Genomic DNA, 18,465 nt, shown 5'->3' on the forward strand with positions numbered 1-18,465 from the left:
TCCATCTTTACACATACACAGAGAACATAGCAAGGTATTTCAGGTTTTTTATTAGCACTAGTTTGGAAATCACAGCATGAGTGAATTTCCAAAAACTGTTATCTTACATTGAATTGGTCTGTTAGGTCTTCCTTGTCAGCAGAATTCTATCTGTATTGCTGGTTTTCAGATTCAGGGTCCGTAAGTAAATTCATGTAGAAAGAGGATTGTTTTGATTTAAATTTGGCAATACCTAAGTGATTATGCAAAGTCAGTAAGAAATAGCCTTTCTGCACTCCTAGAGTGTACCACATGAAACTCAGACCTCATCCATGCAAGAGGTGTGTTACACAAAGACCCAGAACATGCACAGGTGGGCTGCTAAAACTGCAGGAGCAGCCTGCTGATTAGTAAGCCAACTGAAGACATTTTAGGCTTCAGCAGGATCCTAAACCTAAGGGTTTAGTCAAAGAAATGGGAAAAATACAATGAAGCATGAACAGCTGAGAGCACCATCAGGCTGTGACACAGAGGTGCCCCTGAGCTTTCCCAGATAGTCACTGGCCAAGTTAAATGTGTGCCAGTAGCCAGAGGGGTCAGGCATACAAGAGATGCCAAGGGTATATACAAACCTGAGACCACCTGAGTTAGGGGGTTCTGTGTCACATGCAGGGACCGTTACTTTTTGGTAACCCCTTGCAGTCACCATTCCCCATCCCTTGCAGTTCCTTTCATGAACACCATCAGGGTGTTGTAGGCTGCCCAGCTGTTAGGGCATGTTCAGCTTCTCTATATGAAGGAGGGAAATCAGTAAAATATTTACAAAAGATGGAAAACAGAGAGCAACTGTAATAGACTGGTAAGTTGTTAAATAGGAAAATACTGTCCCTTAAGTCACATAAAAGTCTTGATAATGACTTCCATGGCACTGTAAACATGAACTAGCATCCCTTTTTAGTAATATAGCCTGAGTGGCTATATTTCAGGCTAATCCACCATATTTCAGGCTAATCCACTTGCCTCATCAGAATCTAGGCCTGCTAGACCTTGACCATTTCTATCAGATTTTCCAGAATATCCTTCTCCTATAAAGTATATATGATATTATGACCCAAAGAGTTGTTGCAGTGAGGTTTTGAATCAGATGCTCTGCGTGGGATTGGCTGTCTTGCATTTTCCACTTAAAAGGGAAGTAGTTTGCAAACACTTGGTGTCCAATGTATACCAGGATTGAGTTCATTCCTGAAAGGAAGCACAGGTTATACCATCTGAAAGAGCAGGTATGGGCTTGCTTCAGAGCAAGCAGGCAGAGGTGTGCCAGGCTTATAAAAGAGAGCAGCACCAAGACAACAGCAGTTAATGTCATTTGCCCAAAGATGCTACACACTGTTTTCAAATACAGTCTGAGGGGTTCTCTCCTCCAAAACATTTATTAAAAGAAATACAAATAACCTCTGTGCTAAATTGAAAATACAACCAAATCAGTATGCTGCAATTATATTGATAAGGAGAATAATAACAGTTACTGTTTTCAGGGTGGACGAGTGCCAAGCGATCTGGTCAGATCTGCTGCCTTTACAAACAAATGCTGACTGCCCTTCAAAGCTCTGGGGTTTCTGGTAGGAGGTATGATACCCTGCTGTCACCCTGCCTATTTTCCTTCCCAAACAACAGGGACCAAAGCTGCTGAAAGGTCCCTTCTGCTGTGGCTTTGCATTCTCTACTTATGTTTGTTGTGTGCCCAGTGTGGTTAAAACCACAGTGGGATACTTTGGGAAGCACGCTTATCTAAATTCACAGAGACACAACCTACACAGCTGCCCACATCTTCAGAAGTGGTATTACTCTGTTGACAGGCCTTTGAGTTTCCCATTAGGTTACACAAGTCTCAGCAGTCCCTTCCAAAACCAACTTTGAACAGCTGTGGTATTTTGCTTGGTACTAGGCAGCTGTTCACTGGGACCTTGACTTGATACCAAACTCAGAACAGTCATTAGGCAATAGCAGCTTTTAGCCCTCATTTAAATAACTGATTGTCCCTCTCTCCTAAATATCTGGTCTCAAATGTCCCAGTTCTATGCAGAGGTTCTGCTCAATAATTCTAGAATCCTTCAGGTTACCTCAGTCTAAGTCCCTATTTTCTTACAGACAATGGAAGTACAGAAAACAAAAGGATAGTATCAGTGCAGAAAGAATCATAAGGAATATGTCTCCTGATGTGTTTTACTGACCTGGGTATAAAAATGGAGCACCTGACCACCATTTCTTGACATCCACAAGGTAATATATCAGCAATAAGAGGATGAAGGCAAAGCAGCTCATGGTTGTCACATATGATATTGACCTACAAACATTTTCAGTAGAAAGTAATATTTAGAATACTATGTGATACAGATCTCAATGTACAAAAGGTAAAACATTCTCTGAGCTAAAATAGTACTTTAACAAAATCATACAAATGTTCTATCTCTTTGCTTACCATAAGTTCTTGTTTATGGGAATAAAGCCTTCTTCTTTAGAACATTTTGTCAAGATAGCAGAAATAACTCCCTGAAACGGAAAGTCGGTAAAGTTTATATAACCACTGCAACATGTTTCAGAAATATTTGCATTGCATTAAAATACATGTCTTTTAAAGAGCTACGTAACTATCAGACTTACCATTACTATGCCCCATATGATGAACCGACTCATAATTTGTTTGGGCTGGTCTTTGTAGAACAAAGTAATTTTTCCTGCCTTATAAAAATATAAAAAAAAAAAAATTAATGCCCATTAATGTAACCACATTTCAAGAGCCAGATATATTTTCCACCAGCTACCTGTGCTAAGGCAGAGACCATGATTGGGATTTCTATCAGCCAAGTGGCTCAAAGGCTCAAAATGGGGACTCTTTGTAAGGAATGGACACACAAGGGGAAAATACATAAATACAACCCAATCAGCAGTAGAGGTACACCTTTTCTCCCTTTCTTACTATGTTAACTGAGGAAGGGGACAAGCATCTTTATTAGGTCAACAAAAGTTGCGCTCCCTCTCCCTCAGTAAGGAGTGCATGAAGGAACAACATCATAACCAGCTTCTCCAGAACCAAGAGCTTCTCCGCAGCACCCCTGACCTGCCCAGAGCACATGTTTCTTTTCATACACCACTAAGCAATGTGTCCTGATAATTCACTCCTCAGTGTCACACTTCTGTTCCAAGCTCTGCCTCACAGATATTCCCAATCAATTTTTACCCAGTGCTACATGTGGTAACATTCCTTTCCCAGCACAAGAGTTCCAGTTTTGTTCACAGCTGCTGCACTGTCAGAAAAGCCAGCAGTGCATCAAAGCTGCATCAAAAAGTGCCATACTTTAAATAGTTGTGAGCTGTGAGCTTTTGGTGTTGGTAACACCAGTGTGAAGCCCTGCTTCTCTCTTGTCAGGGAAGGTGAGCACACAGCACCTGTGCAAGATGGTTATCAGTGCATGACAAGCAGAAAATCAGCAAGGGGGAGAAAGTACAGCTGCAACTTTTGAAACCATTACAATGAAGCTGTGAAGTTTGTGTGTCCAACAAACTCTTGTTTTCCAACATATAGAGCCAGCCTACTACCAGCATAAACCAACCTTGAAATACCAGGTGGCTATTTCGCAAGCTTCTTGTGTCCATCCCTTACAAAATCTGAGGAGAAGTTTCAGTATATCTAATGCAAACTACTGCTATGTTAGCTTCCACTTTTCTGGCACTCACCTCAGGCTAAGTTATATGGAAAGCATTGCTTTGAAAAAGGTTTTGTTAGAACCAGTCTCAGCCTTAAGTAAAGAAACCCAGTTGCCTCCTCACTTCCAAGTTTGCTTCAAATCTTCCCATTATAGCATGCAGCCAGAAAGAAAAAGAGGTACCTGCAGTCCCAAAAATGCCATAACAATGCTATTTATGGTCCCCAGGATCCCTTCAGGATCATATGGCATTGTTGATTGGTAAGTCACCTTAGAGAGAAAACAGCTGTTACAGAGCACCCAAGCAAACTCCTTTCTTTTAAATCCCCCTGCACATATAATTCCCAAGCCACTCCTGACATACTTCAAACCAAAAACTACTTACGCCTGAAGAGGGATGCTGATACATATGCTTTTCTCCAAGAATCAAACGGTCAATGTAACCAGCTGCTCCTCCAGTGCAGTTGGGATACTTTCCAAAGTCCCCAATGCCCCCAGGACCAAGATAGCCCCTAGGACAGATGCAGAGAGGTTGTAGTGCAAAGTGTTGTTACACTCCAGCTGCACAGCAACTGGCCCACTGACCTAGCACACTAAATGCTCCGTGTTTTCCCAGGCTAGAGGCACACATTGATGGCATTGCAGTGATCATATATTGCTGCACACAGACCTCAGGGAGATTTTAATCCTCTTCTTTAAATAGAAAGGGAAAATGACATCACCTGTGTAACACCTGGTACTTTAATACCAAAGTAAAGCAAGTTTTTTCACATGATGAATGCTTCTTTTAACCCTGCTGGCCTGAAAGCTCTTCCCTTCATTCTTTACCTATGGCTAATGAAATCTACCTTCTACTCAGTAGAAAAGAACCAACCTCATACCTCACATTAAGTTGACCAAGTGCACGGTCTTACCTAGGACAGTCTGGCACTGGTAACAAGAAGGTCAGGCAAAGCCAAATTGTTTCTAACACCAGAATAAAAATCCACTGTGGCCAGTAGGGGAGAATATCCTGCAGAGCAAGGAATCGTCCTTCCTGCATGAGATGGAGGGAGAGGGTGTTAGCTGGCAAGTAAAAACCATGCCCTTGGGGACAACCTGTACTTCCTGGCAGGCAGTTTTGTACCCCAGATACAAGAGGGAGATGTCATTACAAAACTGGGTTCTACCAACAGACCTTTCATTTTCACAAGCAATTTCCAGACACTTAGTTACTTGGGGCAGGAGGCGGGGGAACAAACCAAAACAAAAGCCCTTAATGTTTTTTAACTTGGAAAATGTCAAAAGGAATTTTGACTCATGTGTAGAACAAAAGCCTTCTGGGAAAACAGCCTCTAGAAAGGCCAAAACCCAGTATTACTTTTCCTTGTGAAAAATCCTTGCCAAAATTTACAAAATGCAGACTACAGGATTCAGCATAGAGATGCCTGTCCCTGGGCTTCCTTGGCAGTGGAAAAGTCATCAAAAGTGTCTTGGAATGCCTATTTTCAAGCACTATCTGAATGGATTGTTGAAATCCTCAAATATAGTAAAGCCACATGTGACAAAACGCAGACTGTGACACTGAAGGGTGCACATACCCAACACTGAACCCTGCCAGGTCACACTGCACTACACATCAAGTAAGATGTTACATGTTTTCTTGTTGTTTCTCATGTGGTTTTTTTTGCCCAAACAAGAGCAAAGGCTCCCAAACCCTGCTCCAGTATCAATTCAGTTGTCATCTCCCCACATAACTCACCCAAGTCCCACTATCAGCTCTTGTGAATAGAAGTTCAAGAGCAGCAACCACCAGGTATGTGAATCCCAGCCTCTGGAGCACCCCTGGAATACGCAGATTATCCCAGGACACTGGAAGACATGCAAGCAGTGTGGAAGAGGAGCAGACACAGGCTCTGCTGTAAATACAAAAGTGACCCTTCTTCAGAGAGAGCTGAGATCACTGCACCTGCGGATACAAGGGACACCTCCACTCTGCCATCCCAATTTTCTATACATCAAAATCCTGGGAAAGTCACTAAGACAAAAAACAGTGGTTGGCACAGAGTCTAACAGCGAGAATTGCATCAGTGCAGAATCGAACATCACTCCACAAGATACCATCCAACTGTTAACACAGTTTTTGCAACAGCCCAGCCAAGGAAGCAGGAACAAGTTACAGAAATGCAAAAAAGAGAGCAAGTTCCACTCACAAGGTCCAAGGCAGTAATTGGGATTCACAACTATGATTCCTAGCAGGATTAGCACAAAACTCCTCCAGATGATTTTTCTAAGCACCTTCCACTTGGAACTTCCCCACCTCAGTATGGAGCCCAGTGCCAATGCTATTGATGTCCCCATGATGAACACAAACCTGGAGAATGGAGCAGACAGGAAATGGAGCTGACAGATGTCTCATAACATGTATGAGTAACAGCAAACACTAAAGCTGGCAGAGTGGCCTGCATTGGCCCAACAGAGGTGCATGCACTGAGTGAAACCGGGTGATTTTATTTCCTCTCAGTGCTAGGAATTTCCAGGCTACTGAACTTGCACTATGGGACACTTCTACCTTTTTCAGTGGTCAGTTGAGGTAGGGTTGTAATTGCAGTCTGCTCTTTTCCCAGCAATTCATATGCTACCAAAAAATTCCATTACCCAAAATTAAATTAGCATTTTCAGATCAGTCAAGCACCAGCTTCAAATCTGTAATTCAAATTCAGAACTGACCCTCTCCTCTGGAATAGGTTCACAGTTCCAAGTCCAGCTCCCTACTCCAACAGAAAACCACTGGTGTAGAGAAAAAGCTGGTGTAGAGAAGCATGTTAGGGGAAGATGGAATAATTGCTTCCCCATAAGACCATTCTTTGGTTATAGAAATATTAGCTTAATCCAAAATTTACTTGGCTCTTTTATTTATGGATACACACCAGTCCAGCTTCAAATCTTGCCAGACTGGCAGCTTTTAACACAGTAGCATGCCGCTGAACTTCTCAGGGATACTGCACTTCTACTTGCAGTGTAGCCCTGGGCCTTGTGTGTGGGAAGAAGGAGAATATGGGGCACCAAAACCACTTAGCTCTTCTACTGGTTCATAAAGGTTATGTTGCTATTTGTAGGGACAACTGTATTAACTGTTTAACACAAATTCATCCCTCCAAATACATTTCCCCATGAAGGCAAGGTGCACAGAAAATTCCACTTGCAATGTTTAATATAAAGAATCACTTGATAAAAAACTATTCTTCAGGAAAACTTACCATGGAAACACCAGATCTGCCACTGTTAATCCTACAGAGAAATACAAAGGAGCATGTTATTTACCTTGAACCCTCCTGAAATTTAACAATATTACTGATTTTCTAGAGGAATTGCAGGCTGCTAGCAATTATTCATGTCTCAAAATCTAAAACATGTTATAAACAAAACCTACAAAGAGCTCATCATCTTGCTTCACTGCATTTGCCACTCCTCAAGAATAGGGTCAGAACTGATTGCTATGCCTTGGGAAAAATTTCAGGTATGGGATCCTTGCTATTTTCCACAAGGGCATTACAATGCTTGACTTCATCCCCATCGCTTACCAATCAAGGCATTATGCTTTTATGGCACTGAGTTGTAAAGCAAGCACTCAGCTTGACTGTGGTCATTAAGCAATACAGGAAAGTTAAAGATGCGACCCTGTATCACAAAAGAAAAGGTTACACACAGACTGTGATGTGAAACCATCCTGTCACTGCATGAGGAGGAGGACCATACTCTGCTTTGCCCATTTAGCCAACAGGCAGATTCCCTGCTGAGGCAAACCAGCACAGCATCCCAGCCTTCAGCTGAGCAACAGCTGGCTGCAGCAGCTGCAACACCAGCCATTTCTGGACACTGCTGCAGTTAAAACACAGAGCAACTGTCTCAATTGTACTTTACCATTCCAGCTCTCATGTTTGAAGAACCAGTATTTCCCTCCTCCATAGTTAACAAACACCATAATTACAAGAGAGAGCCTAAAAAGACAACAAAACCACAAAGTATTATATGTCAATGAAATATTTGCATATTTATGAACACAAAGTTAATGATTACTACTCCCACTAATACATTTCTAACTCTGAGATTTGATTTATTTTATTTTTAATGTAAGATTTCCAAGGTTTCCAGCTTTACCAACCAGTAAGCCACGTTTCAAAAATCATGGGTGGTGGTGAACCAAAGCAAGCTCCTTTGCATAGCATTTTCACACTGAACACATTGTTCTTTTGCACCCTCTGCCACAACTTTGACGTTTCCTCAAATTAGATCAATTACAAAATATTTTGGAAAATCTGATAATTAAAATCTTGATCTTGATTTCCTTTCCAAGTAAAAGAGACCAGCTTGAACTATCCATCTGCTATATATTGCCATGCACTGTCAAATCGCCACTGGGAAAATCTCATTCCCCTTGGAAGAGCTGCTTTTGAGCAAGCTCTTGGCTCACCCTCGGAAGGTGTCAAGGGAACGCAGCCGCTGCCGAGAGCCCGCGCTCCAGGACTGCGGGGTAGGATCACAGTTAATGGAGTCTGTGTTCGGGGATCCGAGCTCCTTCGGGAACAAACCAGACACATGAAGAGCAAGTCAGCAGCTGCACCAGCTGACTTGACAACAAAGGATAGTGAACTGCAAACTTTCACACACACTCTGTCTCTATTCTCCCTGTCTTCCTTTTGGCTACTTCTAACCTCTTCCTGGCTTCACCACATTGCAATAATGCTTGCAGGTGCTCCTGACTCTACCTTTGACCAGGTAGAAACAAGAATGCAGTGAAATCAGCCTGTGCTTGAGACTCATTAAAGCCGGGTCCCCTCCAAATCAGCCAGAGACCTGCCAACACTCTGAGAACTGCTTTACAACAGAGCTGAGCAGATCCAGTTGCTAACTCTCAAACAGGACCCCCAACCTATCAGCACTTGTCTGACACCACAGAGAGACTGTTTCAAGATTGCTGTAGAGCTTTCTTCTAAGTCTTTTGATTCTAGACCTCTTAGATATGAAGCCCAGACTGTGATCTGTGATAAACTATCTATATTCTAGTACAAAATGAGGATCCCGTAGAAATGCTGGTTCTTGGGGTGCCGGAGAAATTCTGACTTCATTTTTTTGCTAAATTCCTGCCGTACTGGAAGCAGCAATGAAGGCTGCTATTTCTAACACTGACTGTGTTAGAAGGGGACAGTATTTTCACCAACACATTTGCTTCAAGGGAATTAAAGAGGGCATAAAGCTGTATGTTCAAAACTTGCAAGAGTTTTACAGGGAATCCACTACACTTGCATGGAAACCCAGTCTAGCACTCTCCATTGACATAAAATTGCCTATCTGACATCAATACAAGATTTGCTAAGGGGAGCCCACATAAGGGGAAGATGAATAGTAATAAACAAGTCCCCAGATGTCCAGATAGTGTGTTTCTCAGAGATGCAAACACTACAGAATGTAAACTAAAGATACTGTGGTCACTCACGGAGTTAATCATACGATCAGTTGCTCTGGGATTCAGTTTCTTGTAAACCCAGTTTCTGACTGGATCAATTCTGAAAATGAGTGTAACAGTTTAAAACACAAACCAAAGCCAAAAGTACTTTATAGTTAATTTCACCATAATAGAAGCTATTTAGCAGAATGAAACAGAAGTCTTGACAGTTCCTATTTACAGCTCACATAGGTAATACTGAGATTCAGCCAGCACTTAGGATCCCAGTTAAGTCCAGCTGTGGAAATACACTGACACAAGCTCATGTTTGGGGGTTTTATTCTCGGGTTGCTTACAGGCAAGCATGACTTACATCATTCAATAAAGGGTAGAAAGTTGTATTTGTTACATGCACTTTGGTCCCACTGCCTTGGATTACTGATCTAGAGCTAGACAAGGAACATCAGGGTGCAGCAGGGTGTGTGTGAGCTTACAGTGGAACATCCGCTGCTCTGCACACAAACTACCAAGGCTGCAAGATATCCCTCAAGTGAAATCACATTACTCTGTGTTTCTTGCCACATGTGCCACAATGTACACATGGCATCTGATAACAGGATCTGATCTGCAAGCAGGGCTACAAGTGGGAGTCCCAAAGTATTACCACACTGAGATGTGTGGTCTTAAATTGGTACATGAAAGGAGGAAGTTCACTTACTTCATTAAAAGGCGCCCAGTAATCAGGATAGCAAGGATCCCCATGTAAACCAGGAAAGCAAAGAGAATAGCTACATGAAAAGAACACAACTCTATAAATGATCTAACAAAACCATTCAGCAACCTGGGTTTGACCAAGTGTGACACAAACATGACACAAAGCCCAACTCACTGATCATCATCCCACCTTCTCCATGCAATATACATCCCAAAGGAAAATAAAAACCCACAGCAAAACCCCCAAACTACCCAACACAAAAGCAAGTTAGTTTCAAAGTGTAGCTCAGTGATACCTCGTCTCAGCATAAAAAGAGCAAAATAAAACCGCATTGCATCACAAGACACTAGTGAGAGAAGAGCTGATGTGCTGTGATATGTTCTGAAGAAGGAAGCAGAAATTTAAAAATAGCCTGAACATGAAGGAGATAGAGAAAAGAGCAATACACCTAGTTAGCAAGCATGGAGAATTTTTCTTTACGGTTAAGAAGCTGGAAGAACTGAAGAATAATGTAATGGAAAAGAACAAATATAGACAAGAGTTTGAAACAGTCCTGGATAAGAGATGAGCAAAAAAGAAAGTCAGGTTCTAAATTAAAAGTGCAACAACAAGCAAAAATCCAAACAAACACTGTGAATTGTTTCCCATTTTGTGAGAGAAGATAGAGGGAAGAAGAGGGAGGATTCTGTGTATATACAAAAACATGCAGGGAAACAGGAAGTAATATTTCCTTCCAGACACATACCCACTGATTTTTCTGTACTAATGCCTGTTGCAATACTGTTGTAGGCAGACAGAATATCATGTGAAGAGGCCTGATCCTGGTCAGGACCTCAGGATGGGTGTATAAAACTTAAGGAGGTAAGGATATCAAGAAAGAAGAGGAGCAAGCCCATGACAACTCTTCAGCACAGCATGAGTAGCTATACAGGCTTCTTAGGAAGCTGATTCTGCTGGGAGACATGAGTTGTAGAATGAAAGGGAAAAAGAGAGCTCTACATACGGAGGTAGCTGTTGATAGGGCCTTCATTGATGATTAAGTCACAAGAAACAGTTTGGGTGGTTGTACTTAGGGTCTTTACCACAAGGGAATAATTGCCAAACTCTCCAAAATGATACTGAATCCTGCAAATGATAAAGGAAATAAAACTTGATGAGCCATCCCCAGTACATGCAGGTACCACTGCGGCACTTAGGGGAGCTGTCAACCTGAATGCTTTAGGAAAGGCAAGCCAAAAACTTGGACCAACACTGTGATCTAACATGGAACTTGCCTCTTCCAAGCATTTCCCTCCCCTAGCCCAGCACCAATTCTTTACCACACATGCACTGCCATCATTTGTCTTCTTGAACTAGAGACTCCCTGCAAGAGAAACCAGGTGCTTGCACATGCTGCCTCAGTGAAGACCATTTTTGCTCCTGCTTGCACCTAGATCCTTTCAGCATAATTCCAAAGTACACCACTGTTACAGCAGTGGGATGAAGACTGAGCTCTAGGTCTAAACAGTTGGGAAAAAGGAGGAGATGAGCAGGCAATGAAGAGGCACATGGCTCCAAGGGGAAAAAAAAATAAAACAAACAAACAAAAAAAAAAACCCAACAACAAACCAAACCAACACAAATACAGGATAGAGCTATCCATGGGGCTGGGCCACCTACTTGCAGAGATCTCTGTCACCCACAGAGCTGTTGAGCAGCAGGGTGAGTGGATGCTGCGTATCAACCATTACCGACACCGTGCCCGGTTTTCTCAGGCTCTCGTTGCTTGGTGGGACAAACGCCAGGAACTGATACAAGCACTGTGGAAGAAGAGGGTGAAGGGAGCACATTAGTGCCAAAGGAGAGTGAAAGGGAGTTCTGCCTTGCCTGGTGGCAAAGACAAGGAAAGATGCCACGGGGCTGGAGCATCTCCAGCTGCGGGAATTTCCTGCATGCTGCTCGAACGTAAAACCGAAGCGAAGCGACCTGACAAGCCACGGGGAGACGCCGGAGAAGCCGAGCAGCCCCGCCGCTGGCCGGGCTGTCAGAAGCGAAGGCCAGGGGCGACCCCCGCCCGGCACAGCCCCTCACCTGGTGGCAGGAGCCGGAGCGGGCGGCGAGGTTCAGGCCCGGGGCGGGCAGCTCGTTGCGGACGAGCAGCAGCGCCTGGTCCATCCGCCCCGAGCGCCGCCGCGCCGCCGCCGCCGCGCCGCGGGGCCCGGGCGCGCCCTGCCCGTCGGGCTGCGAGAGGCCGGGCGCCATCAGCAGCGCGCCCAGCGCCGCCGCCACCGCGGCCGCCAGCCCCGCCGCCGCCGCCATCGCGCCGCGCTCCGCCCCGGGGCGGGACCGCCGCCGCCCCGCGCGGCCGCGCTTCCCGGTGCTTTCCGGGGCCGGGCGTCCCTGCCCGCGCCGCCCGCAGCTCGGGCCCGCCCGCGCGGAAACGCGGCGCGATGCGCAGCGCGGCCAGCGTCGAGCTTGCGGCCGCCTTTAACGCGTCCCGCTGCCACGCGTGGCCTCTCGTCGTAGGCTGCAGGCTCCGGACCGCGGTGCCCGCGGGACGGCTGGGCAGCCGGCACTGAAAAAGCCGTACAGGCGTTCCTTCCCGGGCTGGGAAAAGGGTCCTGCTTAGCCTCCGTCTTCCACGGAGGATGCGGGTGGCACGGCCATGGAAAAGAAACCGCATTTCGTTAGGAGGGAGTTTCTTCCCAGAGAGGTGTCATCCATCTCGCTGGCGTTACTGCTTGCGGCCGTCCTACTCCTTAATGCCCTTCTCTACCTGTATCTCAACACGTTTTCCAGCTCTCTGGGACGTGTCGAAACTGACTCTGGCCTCTGTCCTTTTGGGCATTTCAAATTCGGAGCGGTGAAGAATTGTTCCCCGTGGCTTTCCTGCGATGCCATAAATAGGGAAGTCAGGAAGCTCAAGTGTGTTGGTGAAGGTGCTGTGAAAAAGGTGAGTTTGGATTTCCTGTTTTCTGTCCTCTGGATAAAGAGCTTTCACAGTTTGCTAGCATTAATTAGCCAGCACTACTGTTATGATTATCCTCTCGGCAGCTAATTACTGCAGGCATCTGGGACCATACGGCTACTGATAAGGTGAACACAACAGGTACGAGAGCAAGACCTGGGCCACCTCTCTGATACCCAACAACATCCAGCTACACAAGCAAAATCATGGATTGGTACAATCATGGCAGAGTAAGACTGGCTGTTTGGGTGATATAAAATAGCTTAATTAATATGCATTGTCCATTCCAAAGAAAACTTAGGGAATCATGATATAACTGTGGCATCAGAAAGGGCTTGCTGTGACAGGTACATGGCTCTACCTAAAGCTGACGGCCTGGTGACTGTAATTTGCAGTTATGACTAATCAGTCACAGGAAGAGGTCAGCAGCAGCTGGTAGCAGTTCATAGAAGAGGGCTCTCCACGTATCTTATGTGTTTCTTGTGTGTTCTCAGGTCTTCCTTTCTGAGTGGAAGGAAAAGAAAGTGGTCCTTTCACAGCTCACCAGCTCAGAGCTGAAGGAGGACTTTCTCCATGGACTGAAGATGCTGAAAGCCCTTCAGAGCAAACATGTTGTCCGGCTGCTTGGCTACTGTGAGCAGCAGTTCACGATCCTCACTGAGTACCATCCTCTTGGTTCACTGAGAAGCCTGAATGAAACTCTCCACGTTCCCAAGTACAAGGGCATGAACACCTGGCATCGCAGGCTGATGCTTGCTATAGACTACGTGAGTGTCATTCGGTACCTGCACAGCAGCCCCCTGGGCACCTTAGTGATGTGTGACTCAAATGACCTGGACAAGGTTCTCTCCCAGTATCTCCTGACAAGTGACTTTCACGTTCTGGTGAATGATTTGGACGCTTTGCCTCTTGTGAACAGGAGTGCTGGCAGGCTGGTGAAGTGTGGTCACAGGGAGCTCCGGGGTGAGTTTGTAGCTCCTGAGCAGCGTTGGCCCTATGGAGAAGATGTGCCCTTTGAAGATGACCTCATGCCTCCCTATGATGAGAAAACGGACATCTGGAAAATCCCAGATGTCTCCAATTTTTTCTTGGGCCACGTTGAAGGAAGTGACATTGTACGACTGCATCTGTTTGACATCCATGCAGCGTGTAAGAAGAAGGACCCGGCAGAACGGCCCTCTGCCCAAGAGGTCTTAGACACCTACAGGAAAGTTTTAACTCTGCTTATTCGGGAGGCAGCCATGCCTGGTACTAGAGAAATGTTATAGTGAATCACAAGGCAAACAACATACTGATGTTTTAAGTTGATGTCCTTCCTATTTATGTAGCTTGCCTGATGGGCAAAATCTCTGTCCCCAAAACTGAGAAGAACAGCTGAATTTGTAACTCTTGATTAAAAGAAAAAAAATCCCCCCAATCCAACTGCTGTGCAAGCTTTCCATTGGCATGTTTAATCAACCATTGGAAGAGGAGGAGGGAGAGAAAGGAAGTTGTATGGGTACAGGGGAAATTTGTTCCTTAAGAAATGATAAATTTTCTTTTGCAATATTTACACAAAAAGTATCTTAAAAATTACAGAAAAAACAGATTAAAAAATATTGATCTACCTTAACTTGTTGGTGGAGACTGGGAAGCAGAGACCATGGCACGCCCCCCACAAGCTTTGTGCTGGTTGCTGTGGTTTTGGCCTATGTTGTATCCACAAAGCTGTGGCTGTGGCCTATGTTGTATCACCTACTTTCCCATGTAGTAAAAGCAGCAGTCACTCAGAAGGGAGTACCCCATTTTACTTCAGATGTTGGTGAGCTCCAGTGCCAGAGCTGCAGTGGCAATCTCTCCCTGCTGGCTGGGGCATAGGTTGTTTTTGGAGCCATATGCCCTGTATCCCACACCAGCAAGTGTGTGGCCACTTTTGGAAGCAAGAAGGTCATGCAGATTCTGAAGAGTCTGCTTGTAGACACAGGTTCTTGGTTTTCAAGCCTTTGTCCTGTGGTATTCTCAGATGGGCTCTCTAGAGATGAAGCTGTCGAGTGCAAGTCTCTTGCTCCTCTGTAATCCACAGAAATGCTGAACACTTTGGAAGAGAGCTGAAGTGTGTCTCTTTTTTTTTCTCATTCACTTATGCTGGTTTAGTATCTTCATAATTTGCTGGAAAGGACGATAACAAGGAGCTGAAAGAGAATGTGACTTTCACAGAAATGAGCATTAAACACAAGCTTTGGAAAAGAAAATTCCTGTATTCAGAGCATACAAAGTTCACTAAGGATAGAGGAAGGCTGCTAAAAAGTAGCCTTGTTTGGTGTATTAGGAAAAAGCTTGAGGTAACCTACATGGATGTAACAGCCTGGTACCAACAGCTGGAGAGGAAGAACAATGATGCCTTAATCCAGCAGTAGGCTGTGTTTGGTGGGACTGGGATCCAGGATGTAGTTCTCTTGGTGAAAAAACAGGAATAATATGAATGAGAATCATAGACTCTACCATTGTCCACCTGAGGACTTTCTGTGCTGTGGACTAAATCTTTGAAAGGCCTAAGAGACAACTTCCATGTTGTGACCTGAGAGGTGATTTGTAAGCAGAGAAGTGCATTGTCCTTTTTGAAGAGTTTGGGTCTGTTCTTTTCTGTGCTGCTATTCCTCTTCACATAAACCAGCCATGTTCTGACTGCATTGAGATTGTGCAGTCATTTCATATGTATAATGTTCAAATCCCGGTATCAGAATTTTATTATAAATGGGAAAAATTTCCTGCAAATTAGTAAATTCATTCCTGCTATCACACAATGCCACCAGGAGCCCTTTAAAAGTTGTTGATTATGCCTTTCCTTTCCCCCTGGACAGTCTGTTTTCTTAAATTAGATTTTTGCCATTTTTCACTTGTCCATTCCTTCCTTGCAGCTTTCCTACTCAGGTTGTCAGGAGACAAAGCTCAGAAATCAAGTTCTCCAAAAGAGAGCAGTGACTGTGGATGCTTCAGGTTTGTTTTGGACTTTGACTCAAAACACCTAAAAGAAGCATGGGGGAAAGAAATGCTCTTTGTAAATGCATCATTCAGCCCATGACCTCTTGACTTGTCCTTATTAGGGTGAGAGTTCTACAATTCCAGTACAAATACAGCATGTGCAGCAGTTGGAAAAGTTTGTTGTTACACCTCCTTGAAGCCAGGGATAAGGCTTTAAAGGGCCAAGAGTCAAATCTTCTGCATGTTTCCTGCACAATAACTTGCTACCTTTTGTTAGCCATCATGTACACTTGAAAGGGAAATCATCATCTGATGGCTGTAAATAACAATTCCATGAAGGGTTTTTAAGAGTGTAGCAAGGACAGACAAGAACCTGACAAACATCTCATGCTGGTCTCTCTTGGTTAAGACAAGTTTCTACTGGGATTCATGCCCTGTTGTGTACTCTTGCACCTTGCAAACAGCCATATTAATTTCACAGAGTGAAAAAAATCCACCAAAAAAAAAATTCTGGGGTGGAATAATTGTCTTGCCATGGAGATGATTCCCTGTTCCTGGATTAAATAGTTACTTTTTTTTTTAAGAAAATGTGTCTCCCTAAACATTCACCCTGAGCAGTAGCTTCTCCATGTCTCTTTCCCATTCCCTCTCCTTCAGTTTGTGTGTTGTCCAGCGTTGTATTTCAGCAGGAACAAATCAGATTTGTTCTGAATACAAAATTATGGAGCTGCAGTTTCTTTTTTGGGATGTTGTTTCTGTCTGTGAGGAAACACTAGATGGCAGCAGGAAGGTCAGTTTAGAGTTAGTTATTAGCAGCTGCCTGTGAAGCCCAGACATAGTCAGAATGTGGCCTTGAAGCCAGTATTTTCTTAACAGACTTCCCTAAACCCCATAAAGATTTCATTGTGTTTGCTTTAGTGAGTCTAACGGAACGAGACAGATAGGTATAGGGTCTGATCTATTAACCATACATGCCAATTCCCCCTTAACTTGATTATGGTCTTCGTGTACGTTACTGTCCGTTTCTATCTCAACTTGGTGAGACCAAAACCAAGGTCGCATGGCACCTCCTTCCAGTCTTTCTGTAAAATCAGATGTTTGTACTCTATGCATCTGTCTATTCTTCCCTGCAATCTCAAGATTGCATTTATCCAGTCCTTGCCACATTTCCAGCTTTTTTTCCCTTAAAGGGAAAAGGCAAGGCATCACAGAGAAGGGAAAAATAGGCAGGACAGCCCTACATACAGTGGTGTCCCCTCTTTCCAGTTCTCCTTTCTGGGCATTTCAGTCTTTACCAGTCACAGCTTTTGATAAACATTCAGGGACTTTGCTGCCTCAGTACAAGGGGCTCTTGTCTATCTAGTGGCAAACATCAAAGGATGAAGGGCAGGAAGAGGCCTGTTCACAGCTGGGGGCCTGTAAGAGCCAGCCAGCTCTAAACCAGTGGCCATGACCTCCCCTGCTAAGACCACTGCCTAACCTCAACAACAGCTGTTGGTTCTTATCTCAAGCTCAGATCAAGTGCTTCACATTCCCTGTCCTTTCCCACAAAAGATGCTTCTCTGGGGATGGTCACTGCTGTGTTTCTTACTGTATTACTGTTCTTCCATCCTGAAAGTCCAGTCAAAGAAACTGCACAAAAATGCAGGTCACACAAGGAGAAGGACAGTGACTGATGCTTATCTCCTTCAGAAAACTTTGGAGGACGTTACCCAAACCACCCTAGGTAGTCAGTGCCAAGGCAGATATGATCCCAGACATTCCAGGGCTTTTGTTTACTGTCTTTATTAAGATGAAAGCCCTGGGTCTGGCCCCTTTTCAAGGGTCAGGGCAACCCTTTTGCTGAGGTTAGTGTAACCACCTTACCCTTCTCTTTTGGGCAACGCCTCCTCTGCCATCCCTGCAGCAGTCCCACAGCGTATTTCACCCACTCCCACCACCCAGCTGCTAGACAAAGAATCAAAGCAGAAGCTGTCTCCTAGACTCAAGAAATAGCACCTGGCTTCCAGACTGAACTCTGTTGGGACACTGCTGTGCTAGCAGTGGAGGAGAGCAGGACACTTAGGGCATGCTAGCTGAGCCTGCTGACAGTCTGGCTGTGGGTGTCAGCTGTGTCAGGGCCCACTGCTGGTATGGTGCACTCTATCCTTGGCCCAATGCCGTTGCCAAAACAAATTCCCAGTGGATTTCCCATTAAAGTTTAAGCTTTTGCCAGGCAGGTTTGTACCACAGGTTATAGAATGGAAACTCAGAGGTCTCTTTCTCAGAGCAGAGTCCCAGATTCAGTTCAAATCCACTGCTCCTTTCATTTTCTCCTGAGAACCATCCAGAGAATAGCACTGTCAAGGTTATGCTGTTTTCCTTTCCAAACTGCCTGCTGGCTGCATGCTTCTGGGAGGTCAAGTCTGATGGAGCATTTCCCATTTTGTGCTATGGATTTCAAAATACATCCTGAACGCACTCCTATAACACCAAATGCTGTAGGGGTGAGCAGCCTATATGTAGGCAACTCATCTGTATGTTTGACACTATCAGATATGAAAAGCAGTGCATGGATATCTGTGCCAGCTGTTGTTTAGGTCTGGGTATAGATACAGAGGAAATAAAATGGATAAAATGTATTTAAGCAAGCATTTGTTTCAGTTTTTTTTTTTCCTTTTTGAAGGATATGTTGAAAAATCTGTGTTACTCTGTATTTAATAGAGTGGTAACTTTTAAATGTATCAGATGTTGA

At 44.4% G+C, this 18,465-nt stretch overlaps 2 protein-coding genes across 3 annotated transcripts; one reads left to right on the forward strand and one right to left on the reverse strand.

The window, feature by feature from the left end:
• Nucleotides 1-33: 33 nt before the first annotated feature.
• On the reverse strand, nucleotides 34-12,121 carry HGSNAT (heparan-alpha-glucosaminide N-acetyltransferase). 2 transcript variants are annotated; one of them, XM_021532630.4, is made up of 17 exons: nucleotides 11,894-12,121; nucleotides 11,483-11,622; nucleotides 10,827-10,948; nucleotides 9,827-9,896; nucleotides 9,160-9,229; nucleotides 8,137-8,240; nucleotides 7,587-7,663; nucleotides 6,923-6,953; nucleotides 5,876-6,036; nucleotides 5,425-5,534; nucleotides 4,598-4,719; nucleotides 4,069-4,195; nucleotides 3,867-3,953; nucleotides 2,641-2,718; nucleotides 2,459-2,529; nucleotides 2,211-2,323; nucleotides 34-1,221 (listed from the first exon to the last, which is right to left on the reverse strand). In XM_021532630.4, the coding sequence occupies exons 1-17, from the start codon at nucleotides 12,119-12,121 to the stop codon at nucleotides 1,040-1,042; spliced, it is 1,893 nt and encodes a 630-aa protein (XP_021388305.4). In that variant the 3' UTR covers nucleotides 34-1,039. The 2 variants fall into 2 exon arrangements, with proteins under 2 accessions (XP_021388305.4, XP_085435052.1); XM_085578926.1 differs by lacking the exon at nucleotides 5,876-6,036 and having other exon boundaries at nucleotides 5,425-5,581; nucleotides 11,894-12,050.
• Nucleotides 12,122-12,150: 29 nt separating this feature from the next.
• On the forward strand, nucleotides 12,151-18,361 carry POMK (protein O-mannose kinase). Its single transcript, XM_021532632.3, has 2 exons — nucleotides 12,151-12,755; nucleotides 13,265-18,361. The coding sequence occupies exons 1-2, from the start codon at nucleotides 12,468-12,470 to the stop codon at nucleotides 14,036-14,038; spliced, it is 1,062 nt and encodes a 353-aa protein (XP_021388307.2). The 5' UTR covers nucleotides 12,151-12,467; the 3' UTR covers nucleotides 14,039-18,361.
• Nucleotides 18,362-18,465: the final 104 nt, after the last annotated feature.

The sequence above is a fragment of the Lonchura striata genome, chromosome 4 (assembly GCF_050655825.1).
Source record: "Lonchura striata isolate lonStrDom1 chromosome 4, ASM5065582v1, whole genome shotgun sequence".
Lineage (NCBI taxonomy): Eukaryota > Metazoa > Chordata > Aves > Passeriformes > Estrildidae > Lonchura > Lonchura striata.

Coding starts and splice junctions, on each gene's coding strand:
- POMK (XM_021532632.3), top strand. CDS start 12,468: ATGGAAAAGAAACCGCATTTCGTTAGGAGGGAGTTTCTTCCCAGAGAG. Junction 12,756..13,264: donor GTGAAGGTGCTGTGAAAAAG/GTGAGTTTGGAT, acceptor GTGTGTTCTCAG/GTCTTCCTTTCTGAGTGGAA.
- HGSNAT (XM_021532630.4), bottom strand. CDS start 12,121: ATGGCGGCGGCGGCGGGGCTGGCGGCCGCGGTGGCGGCGGCGCTGGGC. Junction 8,241..9,159: donor CTGATCGTATGATTAACTCC/GTGAGTGACCAC, acceptor TTGTTCCCGAAG/GAGCTCGGATCCCCGAACAC. Junction 7,664..8,136: donor TCCCTTGACACCTTCCGAGG/GTGAGCCAAGAG, acceptor TTGTCTTTTTAG/GCTCTCTCTTGTAATTATGG.